This window comes from Monodelphis domestica, chromosome 1 (genome assembly GCF_027887165.1).
Source record: "Monodelphis domestica isolate mMonDom1 chromosome 1, mMonDom1.pri, whole genome shotgun sequence".
Classification (NCBI taxonomy): domain Eukaryota; kingdom Metazoa; phylum Chordata; class Mammalia; order Didelphimorphia; family Didelphidae; genus Monodelphis; species Monodelphis domestica.
This window is the reverse complement of record NC_077227.1, coordinates 159,078,053-159,093,816: the sequence shown is the minus strand read 5'-3', so window position 1 is coordinate 159,093,816 and position 15,764 is coordinate 159,078,053. Positions and strand designations below refer to the sequence as shown.

Below are 15,764 nucleotides of genomic sequence, written 5' to 3'. Positions count from 1 at the left end.
GCCAAGGTCACAAAGGAAGTACAAAAGGCAAGATTTGAACCCAGATCCTATGACTTAAGAACAAATACTCTTTTTGCCATCATGACTGAAAGGTTTACAAGTAGCACTGTAAGTATAAAAATAAATACTTCTAAGAACAATAATCACAATTTATAATCATAAAGCAACAAGATTTAAAGTCATAAATGACACAATCAAAAACCTAAAAATTTGTTATTTTAAGAAGTTATACATTTATTCAAAATAAGGTGCCGCTGCACAAAATTTGTTTTCAACTATTCTTCTTTGGGCTGCCTGGAAGGCATGTTTCTATGCCATACAAATCATTCTATAGAATTTTGGCATAAAGATTCCACTTATTTGATCCAAAATGATGCTCCTTTCTTTGACTTTGTTCATTTGACTCAATGAGATTTTTATGTCATAAAAAATTAAATCTACTCTTCAAAGGACACCAAGTTAATACTACTGATGATATTCAAAATAACATGTTGAATTCAAAAGAATGTTTGTAGAAAGGTGGGGAACTTTGAGTGAGGAATGTTGCATACACTGTGAGTTATGGACACTGTGCTAATTGATGTCTTTTGCCCATTTTTTGTTTTGTTTTGAGTAAAAAAGGGTACTTGAATATGGACATATCATTAAATGACAACATGTATTAATACAACTTTTCCAAAAAAAGAACATATGATGGAATTAATAGGAAAATGTTATCCACTTCCAGAGAAAGAACGGATGGAGTCTGTGATAAAGGATGGAAAGGTTTGCAATTTGCAAAACTGTGCAAGAACTGAAAAGTGCAAACCTAGGTATGATTGACAGTGGCATGTGACCAAGGGTCTGAGGGGGAGGATCTGAGAAGACTTGATCTTGCCCCAACGGACTTTATCTTTTGGGTCTCCTGAGGAAGTCAAGAGGAAGGTCTGAAGAGGATTTTCCCTGTGTTGTACTGAGGAAGGATTCCTGTATCTAGCTGTGGGCAGCATTCAGTCCCACTTGGACATCAGGACTTGCTTGGACATCTAACAACAACAGATCCTGGTTCTAACTTTTTTTGGACCCCTGCTGAGTAAGATTTGGGAACTTGGTTAAGTTTTAGTTTAGTAACCTAGTTAGCATAGTTAGTTAGTTTTTTAAATAAGAATAAGCATAAGTAAATCCCTAAGTCCTTATTCCTTTCCCTTCCAAAACAATAAAGTAGATTTTAATGTTTTTTCCTCTTGTGTTTCCTTATCCAAAATCCTATCCTAACAAGTCTGAGTGCACACCAAAACATATTTTTAAAACTTTCTTTTGGTCTGTGTTCTCTTTCATACTACAGCTAATATGGAAATCTGTTTTGCATGACTGCACATGTATAATGTATATCAAAGTGCCTTCTTTTCAAAGAGGTAGAAGGAAGCAGTGGAAGAGAAAATTTTGAACTAAAAATTATTAAAATGTCATATAATTGTGAAAAATAAAACATTCTTAGAAAGACAACATGTGATAGTATCTAAAGACAATTCTGAATTTAAAGCTTAAAAATGGTTGGAATAATGATAACATCACTGGAAGAAATGTAGAGCTTTTTCAGGAAACTACTCTGAAAAAGACAACATTCATTTGGAGATATACATTCTATTATAGCTGTAGGTTTTTTTCTAATATTTCAGGACTTTATATTTTGGAAAAATTTCCAAGATAAGAAGTTTGAGAGAAATATCAAGTGCCCACTTCTTAAAAATCTATGAAGTATATGTTAACATATAGAAAAAATAATCCAGTACAGCCAAATACTATTAAGTTTAAGAGAATTGGCTCATGAATATTTAAGAAATAGATTATTTCCAATTTCCTCCAGATTCCTACACCTGAATGTCCCACTGGAAATCTCAAATTAAATATATCTAAAATCTTAATTCATTTCTCTCCCTAAATGTCCTATCTTCCTAAATTCTCTATTTCTATGAATCATGCAACCATCTGCTCAATCATCTATTTCTTAACCTTTGAATCATCTTTAGATGTGTGATATGAAGAAAAGGGAAGAGTCAGTTGGCAAATCCTGTTATTTCTATCTCTAAAATCTCTTTCATATCTGGTTCTTCTCTAATCCCACTACAACCACCATAGCTCCTGCTCTCATGTATACTCTTAGAGACCTGCAATAACCTCTTAATTGGTATTACTGCCTTAAAGAACCACAGAATTTTCAATTTGGCTGCAATCTCAGAGGCCATCTAGTCTAATCCTTACCTGAACAAGAATCCTCTCTACAATATACCTGACAAGGAGCCATTCAGTCAGTTGGAAGATCCATTATTTGCTAGGTTGACCCATTTCACTTTCTGATAGTAAATTATTAGTAAATTTTTTTCTTATTGTCATTTCTTTGCAGCTTCCATTCACTGCTCTTAGTTCTGCCTCCTGGGAGAAAGCAAAGCAAGTCCAGTCCCTTTTCTACAAGGCAGTCCTTTAAATAAAGGAATGAAGACAGCTTTCACATTCTCTCATATACCGCATCCTCCATGTTTATAGGTCTTCTCTTCTACAGGCTAAGCATCCTCCAATTCCTTCAACCAACACTCAAAGCATGATCTCAAGGTAATTTACTAAAAGGCCTTCCTATTCATATTGAAGTCCTTCCTTAAAGAGCATCTAGAAAAGAAACTGTAAGCCATTGTAATCAATCATAGGTGTAGTGCATTGTGAAACTCTGTTTTTTAAGTGCTGTTAAGTTGAAAATTAAGTGTCTGGGTGCTTTGGAGTTCTCAAGATACCCCCAAACTCAGAACATAACCTATGCACAAATGCTTCATTCTGACTAGAAAATAAGTCTTTCCAAACTATTTTGTTTCAAGTCATGTCTACAATTTTCATGGCAATGTGCTACGTGCTGGGGAGACAAAGACAAAAACAGCCCTTTTCCACAAGGAGCTTACAATCTAATGAGAGAAACAAAAATATAAAGACCTCTGTAAAAAATAGGTATATTCTAAATCCATGGGAGATAATCTCACTAGCATTAAGAAAGGGCAAGAAAGGCTTCATGCAGAAGGTAGGATTTTAGATAGGATCTAAAGGAAGTCAGGGAAACTAGGGGGCAGAGATGAGGAGGGACAGCATTCTAGCATGAGGAACAAACAGAAAATTCATGAGTCAAGAAATAGTGTCTTCTATGAGGAATAGCAGAGAAGTCAATGATAATGGATCACAGAGTATGTGGAGAAAAGTAAGGTATATAAGGCTAGAAAAGAAGGAGGGGTCCAGGTTATAAAGGGCCAAACAGAAGACTTTATATTTGATTCTGGATATAATAGGAAGTCAATGAGTTTACTTAACAAGGGAGTGACAAGACCAGTCTTGAGACTTATTTGGAAAATCAGTTTGATAGCTGAACAGGAGATATATTGGGTTGAGGAAAGAAAGGGAACTCAACTATTAGACTACTGTAATGGTCCAGCTGTGGAGAGAGCCAACACTAGATTTGTGGTAGTGTTCCAGGAAAGAAGGGGACATGTACAAGAGATACTGCAAAGGTAGATATAAAACTTGCTAACAAATTGGGTATATGGGGTGAGTGTTAATAAGGAGTTGTGCCTTCAACAAAAATAGGGAGGTTCAAGAAAGTGAGAACTGAGGTGGAAGGGGTCAGGGAGAAAATGAGTTGAGCTTTGAATAGGTTGAGTGGAAATATCATTTGTGGGAGATCTACTTCATGATGTCCAACCGGCATCTGGAAGATGTGAGCCTGGAAGCCAGGAATAATAAGGACTAAACAACCTGATCTGAAAATCATCTGCATAAGAGATGATAACTAAATCTACAGGAGCAGGGGATATCAGCAAGTGAAATAGAGGAAGAGAAGGGGATCCAGGACACTCATGGGGGAGATCCAGGATTAGCAGGCATGACCTAGAAGAAATGCAGCAAAGAAGACTGAGGAGTAGTCTGATAGGTAGGAGGAGAATTGGGAAAGACTGAAATCACAAAAACAGGTAAGAGTCAAGAGTCAAAAAAAAAGAGCCAAGAAAAGAGGTTGGCTGACAGTGTTGAAGTCTGCAGAGGTCAAAAAGGATGAGGATTTAGAAAACAAGCCATTGGATCCAACAATAAAGAGATCACTTATAACTTTGGAAAATATTTCAGTTGACTGCCAAGAGTTTAGAGGAGAGTGAGAGAAGAGGAAGTAGAGAAAGTGATAGCAAGAGGATTTCTCAAGGAGTTTAGCCACAAAAGGGAGGACAGACCAAGTGGGGATTTTTGAAGAAGGGAGCAATTCATTCTTCCCGCTCTTGCCTGGGTAACCTTCACAACACATAGTTATGGTCCTATAACTCCTCTATTCAAGAAACTTAAGTTGAATCCTTTTTTGGAACAACTAAGATTATTTTTTTTTAACCCTTACCTTCTGTCTTGGAATCATTGGTTCCAATGTAGAAGGGCTAGGTAATGGGGGTTAAGTGACTTGTCCAGGGTCACACAGCTGGGAAGTGTCTGAGGCCACATTTGAACCTAGGACCTTCAGTCTCTAGGCCTGCCTCTCAATCCACTGAGTTACCCAGCTTCCCTCTAAGATTATTTCTTAAATGCAAAGGTAGTTATTTTGAAGTATTAATTTTCATATAGAATTTTCTCAAATCCAGGCACATATTTACTTGGTTCATCTGTCAGAAATCATTTTAGTTTTTCAGAACCTGTGGTAAAAATGAAAACAGAAATAGTTTTTCTAGCCTCTCCCCCCAAAAATCTGATTTTTAAACATCAGATCTTGGGTAGGCATTTTTTGAGTGCAATGCAGGTGGTGGAAAATATATCAACATCAATATTTTTGGTTACTTTTGTTTGCTGTAAATTTTGACAAAGAGCTAGAAAATCCCACTGTGGTTAAAACTGTATACTGGCTACAAATGCTAAAAGGAAGATGGTATGAGGAAAAAGGCAACTCTGTGCTGATCTAAACCTTTATTTACTAAAATATTATTTGTATTTCAGAAATTTTAAAAAGTGAAAATATGACAGAAAAACAAACTATATCTTTGTTGACATTTTAGGTGAAATAGCAGGTAGGGGAAAAAAAAGCTTCTGCACCACTTTTACCCCTTTCAAATATGATGACAAATATAGCTGGGTTGGTCAGTTTTTTATTAACTAAAGTGTTCTCCTAACTGCTTTCCTGTTCTCCTATCTCCTATCCTGTTTGCTGTTGGCAAACTTATGGTATGCATGCTGGAGGGGTTGTCCCCTTCCCTTTCTCCACACATACCTAAGGATATTTCTCACATCATCTGCCCCTCTGCCTAGCAGTCCAGTAGGAGAGCTTCTTCCCTCCCTGTCTGGGATAGCTCACATGCGGGGTGAGGATTGAAGTTTGGGCACTTGATCTGTAAAAGGTTTGCCACCACTATGGAGCTAACACATTACAGTGGAAGGAGCAGACTGAACCAGCTCTATCAGGCAGAATTCCTAAGATGAGATTCTTTCTGTTACTTTATGTTACTCCAGAAACCATTAGGAAAAAAGCTATGAAGTCAAATATTTCAATGAGAATAGGGACAAGATAAACAACTACAATACATTGGTACCCAGTCCAAAAACAGTCACAGCCATCAGTGGAGGAGAACTTTAGAAGATATCAAAGATGATATTATGACTTAAATGTCAGTGTTTATTTAAGAATATAGAATGAAATCAGAACCAAAAGTTTCAACGAAATATGTTGTCTATCCTGTAGAAAAGGGACAATGGAGCATGCATCACAACACAATGGTCTGACAGCCTTCAAATAGCATTAAGTGACGTTTTCAATGAATGCTAGTTTGAATTAGAAGTATTAGTTTGCATTGGGACTATTTAATGACTTCTGATTTCAAGTCACTCTAGTCATACTCTCTCTTTTCCCTCCGCCCTTCTAAGCAGAGCTTAGAATATATTCTGAATTTAACTGAACTGAACACATGGTAGGTACTTAATAAACATACTCTGAATAAATAAAAAGACTACATTAATAACATCAACCATTCATACAGAGCTTGAAGGTTTGCAAAGTACTTTATAATATCTTCTCATTTGATCCTAACAACCACCCTGGGAAGTAGATGCTATTATTATCCCCTTTTGACAGTTGAGAAACTTGAAGCAGAGGTTAAGTGACTTGCTCAGGGTACACAGCTAGCAAAAACCAAATTTGAACTCAGATCTTTCTGACTCCACCAGCATTCTACAACAATGTTTCCATTATTATTGTTTTTGTTATTATTATATGAAACACATAATTTAACTTTAAATCAAAGCAATTAGTTATAGTGATTGAAAGTTTAAATTTTGAACCTCTAATTAATTTTTTTAAAGAATTTCCTTTATATTTTTAAATACTAGTGGATCTGTTTTTTGGGGGGGGGTATGGGGACTCCCTTCAGTTCAAGAAGTGGCAATCTTGCTAAGCTTTTTTACATTATACAAAATTATTTTCCAATTTTTTATAAATTCACTAAAGTAGACCTAATGAGAGGTATTGTTTTCTTAATATTAAAAATTATACAGTATACAAATGGCAAAATCTTACTATTAATGATTAACAAAAAAGAACCAAACAATAACATACGAAGAAAAAAATGTTTTTTGTCCCTTGACCCTTCCAGGCCTGCCCAAACTACCATCTTTGGCCTTATTTTTCTTCCTGCCTTACTTGCTTTTTCTTTTTAGAATATTTAACTATATTTACCACAAATAGTTCTGGTTCTTCTGACTCTGCTTTACATCTTTTTAAGTAGGTTCTTTCATCTATCCTTTCACTATTTTAATAGCGAAGGGGTACCAACAGGCTGCTTTTCATTCTTTTTACATAACTGGTTGACTTCTTTCTCCAGTCAAAACATTTCTGCCATGAGGTCTCCAAACTGACTTTGTCATGTCATCATTAATCACATATTGCAATCTCCTTTAATCCAGCATGTGTCTTTTGCTTGTCTTCTGGGTTACTTATAGTTCTGTATCCTTCAAGATCATGGTGTTTAATGATTGACACTAAAATAACAGGGGCACATTAGTTTTAAAAAGATGGGATTTTGCAACAGCAAGCATTAGGTGTCACCAAATACACCAAGCAGTTTACCAAATGTGATCCAGACTGATTTCCTCCTATGAATCTCAATGCCCATCTAACTATCATTGCAGAATTTTTCTAAGTATCTGTCTACTGGCATAGTAGATTATATGTTATAATCTGGTCAATATGCATTTTTCATCCATTTTGGTTTACAGGTGTGGATGGTTAAACCAATCTCCTTTGCATTGCTATGGAATTCACTACAAAGGCTTTACTGTTCAAGAGCTCAATGTAATTAGATTATCAATTGGGAAGAGAAGCATTTTGGAGAACTTCATCATCAACAGGAATTCTTTTTGAATGTATGGGACACTTTCCAAGATTCTAGTGACTGCCTCCATAGCCAGATATCTTTTTGTTTTAAGAATTTTGACTTAATATCAAACAACAGGTAATTCGACATTTTTTTAGTAATCATATTTATTAGATTCATGTATAATTTTAACATGTGTATAAGAGATACCTTGTTTGAGGAAGTCTTCCAAAGCTATATTTTATTCTATTGAGTTAAGTACTTTTGAAAATATCAATAAATAATAGACAGAGTAGATCTTATATTCTTGTGGTCAGCTATAGAAAACTGTTGAAGTCTACCTGTTCCTTAATCATGTTATGGTTGGATTTCCGTCTATTGTAACTTAAATATGAGCACATGTTCAGCTAATGTCTTCTTTGTATTAATTATTATGTTATGGGCTATAAGAGATAATATTTTTGCCCTCAAAAAACTTTCAATCTAGTAGGGGAAAAAAGACAAACACAAATTGATACAATTCAAAGTTGAGCATGTGTAATTTGAAAGTTACAAATAAATGTTATGGAAATTTAGAAAAGGAAGAAATTATTTTTGCCTAAAGTATGTCAAAAAAGATTTCATGGACAAAATGGCATATAGGTGAGGTCCTAATATTAAACAGAGTAACAATATGTAAAGAGATGAGGGAAGAAGGAGAAAGGATATTCCAGGTAGAGAGAATAGGGTAAGCAAAGGTCTGAGGAACAGAATTTCTAAGGCTATGTTGGTGAAGGTATGGAATGCATGCCCTGGTGTGCTGGATGGGGCTGCTCATTCCCCCTCTCCACTGTGCCTAAAAACAATGTTCACATGCCCTGCCTTTCTGTCCAGCAGCCTAATGTGAGCATTTCCTCCCTCCCCCATCTAGGGTAATGTTGGGGGCTAAAAGGCAGTTTGAAGGTATGGTTTGAACACACAATCTCTAAAAAGTTTGCCAACACTGTTCTAAGGGAATGGTAAATTATACTGTTTGCCTGGAGTACCAGGTATATATTAGGAAGAAGAGATTTTCTTTCCTTCTTGGTCCAAATTTGTAGTTTCACTGATGTAAGGAACTTCTGATGAAGAAATTATTTTTGCCAATACAGTTCAAACCTATTTTGCAATTCAGAATCTTGGAGAGCTGTCTGGGGCATTGAAAATTTATGTTTCTTGCTCAGGTTCACACAAGAAGCATCTGCCAGAGGCAGGACCTACACCCAGGTCTCTCTGGGGTTTGCACTTTGAGTTTAGGACTTTACCCACTGTACCATACTGCTTTATGAAGAGAGAGAAATCTGTAAAAACAAGTGAGAAGAAAATCATGGAAGAAAGACCATGAATGAATTTGTTAAATATTGGCCAAAAGTATACAATTTGAAGAGAGAAAACATTAAAAGAAAAAGGACCTAAAGAATTTGGGTCTTTAAAGAGAAGAGATAATACCTATTCCATTAAGATTCTAAGTATGTCTCTGATTTGTGGTTTCACTTCTATGCAGCTTACATGTTACATATATGGTTCTAAGACATCCAACATGTACTGTGATTGAATTTTATCCTAGAAAACCATATGCATGATCACTGAAATATACACCTTGGTATGGCATCAAATGCTGGATCATGAAAAATTCTAGAAAGTCATGGATTATTGCTCCAGTAATGTACTGAGAACCTGAAAAAGGAGGCTTGAATGTATGAAAAATGGGGAGTTTTAATGGGTCAGACACTAAGTGTCACTTACAATGACATACTCAGACTAAAAGTGGGTGGAAGAAAAAAAAAGGATTACCTTCTTTCAGTGGTAAGGGACTGGGAAATCTACATAATGCCTTGAGAGTCAGTTGAAAAAAGCCCTCCACAATAGTTATGAGTGAGAAATACAGATGGAAAGGAATATGGGTAAAGTCCAAAGAAAACTAAGTGCAGCTTGGTTAAACAGCTGTGTTGAAAAACAATTTCTTATCTTGCAATTAAGAACCGATTTCTCACTGAAAGACACAGGACATTGGGTTAATAGATTTCTTTAAAAGAAAATCTGTTTTGGCTATTGAAACATTAAAAGAACAGAACAGCTGTTTTGTCAGTAAAGACAGATTGTATAGAAGAATCAAATATCAAAACACAGATTAGACTAGCATTTAATCTGTTCTACTTAAATTTTCAATAAAAATAAAGGAAATTACATTCTGGAAAATATAGCACTGCTAAAAATTTTAACACTGGTAATCAAAATCACTAGGTTGATTTTAGGTTATAAGAAGAGGTAACTATTAATATGTTTTAATTATTTTTAACAACCTATTCAACGTCTATAGCAAATGAACATTTTAAATAGCAATGTCAATAAAGCTATTTTAGAAATGATACAAGATGTAAAACTCACCATCCATGAATTCTGTACATATTGAAATCCTGTTTTCAACAAAAAATGCACCATAAAATCCTATAATATATGACGAATCACACTATAAAAGAAATAAGACAAAAAAGTAGCTTGGTTAAAAAGGGGAGCCAGTACTGAAAACATATTTAAAAAGTGGTTACTGGGGAAATTATTACCTTATAAAGAATTTCCAATTCAGACATAATTTGTTTTTGAAGTTCCAGTGTAATATCTAGTAATATCACCTAAACACACACAAAAATGGCAATTATTGCTTGTTTGTTTCCTTTCAGATTAAAACTTCTATACAACTACTATGAAATATAAGAATTAAAAAGAGGATTCCCTACCATCATCACCCCCTCATCTTTAGAACAAACTGCATATACACATCTTATCTATTCCTTTAGACTGGGGGAGGTGGTACAAAAATGATTGATGGGGTAGGGGGAAAAGCCAGGTCTCCAAGGTCAGCATTAATGGCTTTAAAAGTCAGTTAAGTTATAACACCCTTAATTTATACACCCTATTTTGGCCACATTGGTTATTTTCAGAGGAGGAAAATAGGAGTGACTTGTACCTATTAACCCTCAAACCATTAAAAGAAAATGTCTTGTGACTCACACTGAAAGATAAGCACACAGAATGACATATGCCATTTAAAGTTGGTCTTTTCTTATAAGAAGAATTAAGTCAACAAATTTTATTTTGCATAGACAAGAGGAAAATATAAAGTTTTAAGATATTTATGCTGATCATAAAGCTTCACATTAAAATATAGAAGAGTATCAAAGAGGTTTTAGAACTGGATGACACTTTATGGACTATCTAGACTTAGGATGGGGTTCTTCCCATTTTTGTATCATGAACCCCTTTAAACAGTCTGGTGAAGTCTATGGACATCTCAGAATAACATTTTTAAATGTGCAATATAAAAGACATAAGATTATGAAAGGAAACAATAGTGTAAATATAGCTATCAAAATATCATTAAAAACACGTTCACAGACCTCAGATTAAGAATCCTTGATTTAGACTCTCTCACTTTTTATGGATAAAGAAAATGAGGCCCAGAGATGTGAAGAGATCAGCTCAGACCACATAGCTAATTAATGGCAGTCTCCAAGCCCTCCAAGACTCCTAATTCAAGTGTTTCTTCCAGTATACCCTGGTGCTTTCAAATATATTAAAAATTATTGCAAGTGATCAAGGTAACTAAACAAATGGACAGGAAACATCAAACAAACATTTGTATTTAATTTGTATAAAATGTATGAGGGAGAGAGTACACAATGATGAAAGCATATATCTTCACAAGCATTTACTTATAAAAAAGAGATTATCAGTTGTTTAGATTTTACTTGGCTCTTCAATTAATACTAATGTAAGGGCAACAATTACTCTTTTATATATAAAAAAAAGATTCAGCTGATGAGAAGAAAACTGTAGAAAGGTGTTTTTTTGTTTGTTTGTTTGTTTGTTTTTTAAAGAAATGTGGCCAAGGTTTCTGACTTCGGGCAATCTTGGAAAAGAACTTTAAGCTTGGGATTTCCAAATAACACTAAATACATTTAGTGTCCTGCCATTATGGTATACAACACTCAACAGTTAAACTTCACTTTATGTTAGAAAAGGAAAGTAAATGTAATCATGCTGGAGAATTAATAGAACATAAATTATGGACTTCATCCTGATGATAGAACCAACTAAGGAAAAAAGGGCAATTTCCAAACACATCTTAGAGTATTGACATCCATCTAAGGGTAGAAAAAAGCAAAAAGCATAACTAGTTTCTATCAAGAGTTTGCTTTAGGGTTATTTATAAAAGCTCTCACCAAACTAGATTGTAAGTGTAATACAGGGCTGCCAAGAAACATTTAACACACTTCCTCCGATCAATAGTCATCTGCCAACAATATTCACTTATATTTTTCTTACTGTAGAGAACTTAGCAACAAAATAAATAATTCTAGCACTGTATAAATCTTATATCATTATAATATTAATACTAGACAACCCTATTTCAAAATTTCTAATAAGCTATGCTACACCTTAAGGTTTTCAAAATAATCATTCATTTAATGTGAAGCATAACTATTAGCAAATATAGTATCATTAAGTTATCAGTTCATTTATGTCATGAAAGCATGTCCAGCTTTTCTGAATTTAATCAAAATTCACATTGCAACTCTGTGTGTGCATGTATAAAAATATAAAAATCATCAATATTAGAAGCTATTTTTGGATAGTAAAAATAGATGTACTTTAACTTGCCCAGCAATATTTCAAATTCTACAACTGCTACAGAGTAAATTGGAAAGATCAACCACAATTCTAATCCCATAAATTTAAAGTTTTTAATGATTGCATAGTAGTTTCACATTATGGTATGAGCCACCTAAATACAAATGTTTGTTTACTTAGCAATATTCCCGAATTAAGTATTCTTGGCTCCTCAATAGGTAAGGAAGCAGATAATATCATCTGGAGGATATTGAAGAAAAATAAAGTTGATCCCTTAAGTCACAGTGCTTCTGAAAGATTTATTATTATAGATTAAGTTAATTTTTGCTCCTTTATGTATTTTAATAAGAAGCAAAGTCAATTTCTTATTTGATAAGGACCATGAATAAAATCAGCAAAATATTAAATTTCCTGTTTAAAGTCTTAAATAAAAACTAGATTAAGGTAGTTTTACTACCCTTTGCTTTCCCCCCACCCACAACATATGTTAAATAGTCCAAATAGAAGAGAATTTGAATATGAAGCATTTAATGGAAAAAGGGTTAAATCTAAGCCTGAAATACCTGAGTACATTTCCTCTGCTCTCCACTACACCTCCAGGACAAATAAGGATGAGTTGTCAAGTTAAATACAAGCAGTCAAGTGACTGAATTATAATTTACTCTGTGCTCAATTTAAATTAGTGTGAGGCTATTAAAATATACAGTATAAATACGGCAATTCATCACAAGCTGTCATGGATGACTTCATTTATTTGCTAGAGTGGCACACGTTCCACTGAAGGGAAGGAGAGCAAAATAACAGGTCAAATTAAGCCACTATTCTGTTTTAATTCACTTATTTAATCTATGGCGACATAATTGTCTTTTACAGTATGTACAACTCAGAAAGGAAATTTGGGAGGATTACAGTCAGTATACAAATGATTAATCAAATGGTCCATTTAAATGCTAGTTTAAGAGCAGCAGAAACCCAAAGCAGTCGAAGAATGATAATCAGTGCATGCTACATACTATGCTATGATTTTTTTTCTCGTAGATGGATTTTTCCCAATTAGAAAATAAGCAATACTAGGGAATCCATTAAATCTTCCAAGCATTACCTAGCTGAAAGATTTTTATAGAATACTTTAATGGTGTAAAAAGGTTCAGTTTGCAAGTTGGATAACAGTATTTTTATATATTTTTCTTGCTCTATTTACTTGCAATTTTCAAGACTACCTATAACAAAAATGGTAGTTACTAATAGGTTTCATGAATTATAGTCATTGTCAAGTAATTACCCTGTAGTGCACTGGTGATTAGTATTACTTTCACTATGCATTCTTTGGTAAAAAGATTTCTACATTTTATGGCAGCAAAACTAAAATTCAATGGAATTTTTATTCTGCCCAAAATTTAATTTGCTTTATTGTCAACCTTGTTTACTACATTGATGAAAACTAGGTTATCTCATCATTGATTTTTTTTAATCCAGCCACCCCAAACTACAGAAAGGTACTGCTATTTCAGGTGTCAGGTTGTTGACTCTAATTTTGAAGTTTAGTTCATAAAGGAGAGCACTAACCAGGGCTTTAACTTCTAAGCTATTGAGTAAGTTAAAGAAGTTAGTATAGAACATTTGTTAGCACTTTTCTTTATTTTTAGAATTGATATTGATTTTAAGGCAGAAGAGCAGTAAGGTTCAGGCAATTAAGATTAAGCGACTTGCCCATAGTTAGGAAGTGTCTGAGGCCAAATTTGAACTCAGATCCTCCAGATTCCAGGCCTGACACTCTATCCACTGTGCTGCCTACCTGTCCCAGCACTTCCAGTATAAAGAAGAAAAAACAACAACTCTTTCTTCTAGGGCTCTCCTCTTATTGCTTCTGCAGACATAGTTCTATATATGCTAGGACAGTTTCATTTTTATGTTAGATGTCTAAGTATTTGGAGAATGAACTTCTGATCTTTAGAGGTGATATCATGGAACACACAAAAAGAAGAGTCAATGTTTTTAAGGAGCTTATGCCCTAAAAATAATAACTCATTTAAATAGTTGTTAAAGGTTTGTGAAGTATGGGAGCTAAGCCACATACACCAATAATTATAACACAAAGCAACACATGAGAGGCCTTAAGAGATATACAAAGTACAACAGGTGCTCAGACAAGAGACCTGAGATAAACAGGAAAGGTTTCATGAAGAATGTAGCATATGAGCTAGACCTCGAAGGGTAGATAGGATTTCAACAGGCAGAGACGGGGAGGAGGAGAGGAAGAGATTCCAAGGTAAGAGTAAGAGCAAAGACACAAAGCAATACAATTCAACATGAGTTCAATTAATAACAAATAGTCCAATTTGGATAGAGCATAGGGTAAATTAAATAGGAAAAGGAAATAACGCTGGAAAAGTGGGTTGGAGTTAATTAAATCTTTTGTTGTTGTTCAGTTGTTTTCAGGCACATTCAAGTTTTCATGGCCCTGTTTGTTTTTTTGTGTGTTTTTTTTTTTTGCAAAGATATTGCAGTGATTTGCCACTTCCTTCGCCAGCTAATTTTATAGATGAGGAAACTGGGACAAACAGGGGTAAGTGATTTGCCCAGGGTCCCACAGCTAGTAAAGTCTGAGGCTAGATTTGAACTCAGGAAAGTAAGTTTTAAGGCCTGTCATTCTTTCACTGTGTCAAATCTTAGAGGGCGTAAGAGGCTGGGGCTTAATTTATAAGGAATGGAGGAATCATTATAGGTTTTTAAGTGAAGAACTGACAGGATCTGGGCTATGTTTTAGGAAGATTAATCTGGTAATTTTGTGTAGGATGGATTTAAAGCAGGAGTAGAAACAGGAGCAGGAGACAGGGAAATTAGCAAGAATACTGGAAATAATCCAAGAGAAAACTAATGTAGACTTGAAATCAGGTGATAATAATGAAAATTGTATGAATGGGACAGATTTATGAAAGAATCAAAATAAAGAATTAATAGGATTTCATAATTGGGCATAGTAGGAAAGGAAAGACTCAAAGATGACCTAGGTTTTGACCTGGATAAATAGAAGACTGGGGGTACCATTAAAATGAAGGAAATGGGGGCAGCTGGGTAGCTCAGTGGATTGAGAGTCAGGCCTAGAGATGGGAGGTCCTGGGTTCAAATCTGGTATCAGACACTTCCCAGCTGTGTGACCCTGGGCAAGTCACTTAACCCCCACTGTCTAGCCCTTACCACTCTTCTGCCTTGGATCCAATACACAGTATTGACTCCAAGATGGAAGGTAAGGGTTTTTTAATAAAAACAAAAAATGAAGGAAGTGAGGGGAAGAAATTATTTTTTATGAAGATAATGGCTTATATTTTAGATCAAATGAACTGGAGGTGCTAGCTAGAAGTATTCACAAGTTATAGAATGAAGTCAGAAATGTAAGACTATTTAGGACCGGTCAGGGTTAGAGATAAGGATTTAAAAATCATTTAAATAGAAGTGATTTAAATCAAGATGTTATTACAAAGGAGAGAATGCTCAATTTGATATGAGGACTTTGTTCAAATCCCAGCTCTGCCACTTACTCCCTGTTTAAACTTGGGTCAATCACCTGACTTTCCTTTGGGACTCAGTTTCCTTATCCATAAAACTATTTGGGGGAGAGGTTGAAATAGTTGAGTTGAGGTCCCTCACATCTCTAAATCTATGACCATGGAATATCATTAAAATGGTTGACTCTGGGGTACAAATTAGGTAGGGATTCTAAGTCAAAAGTGGGATTGATGGACTTTAAAAACAGGGAAGGATTATTCC

The 15,764-nt window shown here is 34.8% G+C and overlaps 1 protein-coding gene across 5 annotated transcripts in view; it reads right to left on the bottom strand.

Moving 5' to 3' along the window:
* MAP2K5 (mitogen-activated protein kinase kinase 5) overlaps positions 1–15,764 on the bottom strand; it is a 316,196-nt gene that overhangs the window by 160,732 nt on the left and 139,700 nt on the right. For 4 of the 5 annotated variants that reach the window (XM_001376370.3, XM_007479616.2, XM_007479617.2 and 1 more), the window contains 2 exons: positions 9,929–9,997; positions 9,753–9,834 (listed from right to left, as the gene is read on the bottom strand). In XM_001376370.3, coding sequence (XP_001376407.1) covers positions 9,753–9,834; positions 9,929–9,997 — 151 coding nt within the window. The remainder of the gene's footprint in view (positions 1–9,752; positions 9,835–9,928; positions 9,998–15,764) is intronic. The other variant, XM_056808706.1, reaches the window with a different exon arrangement.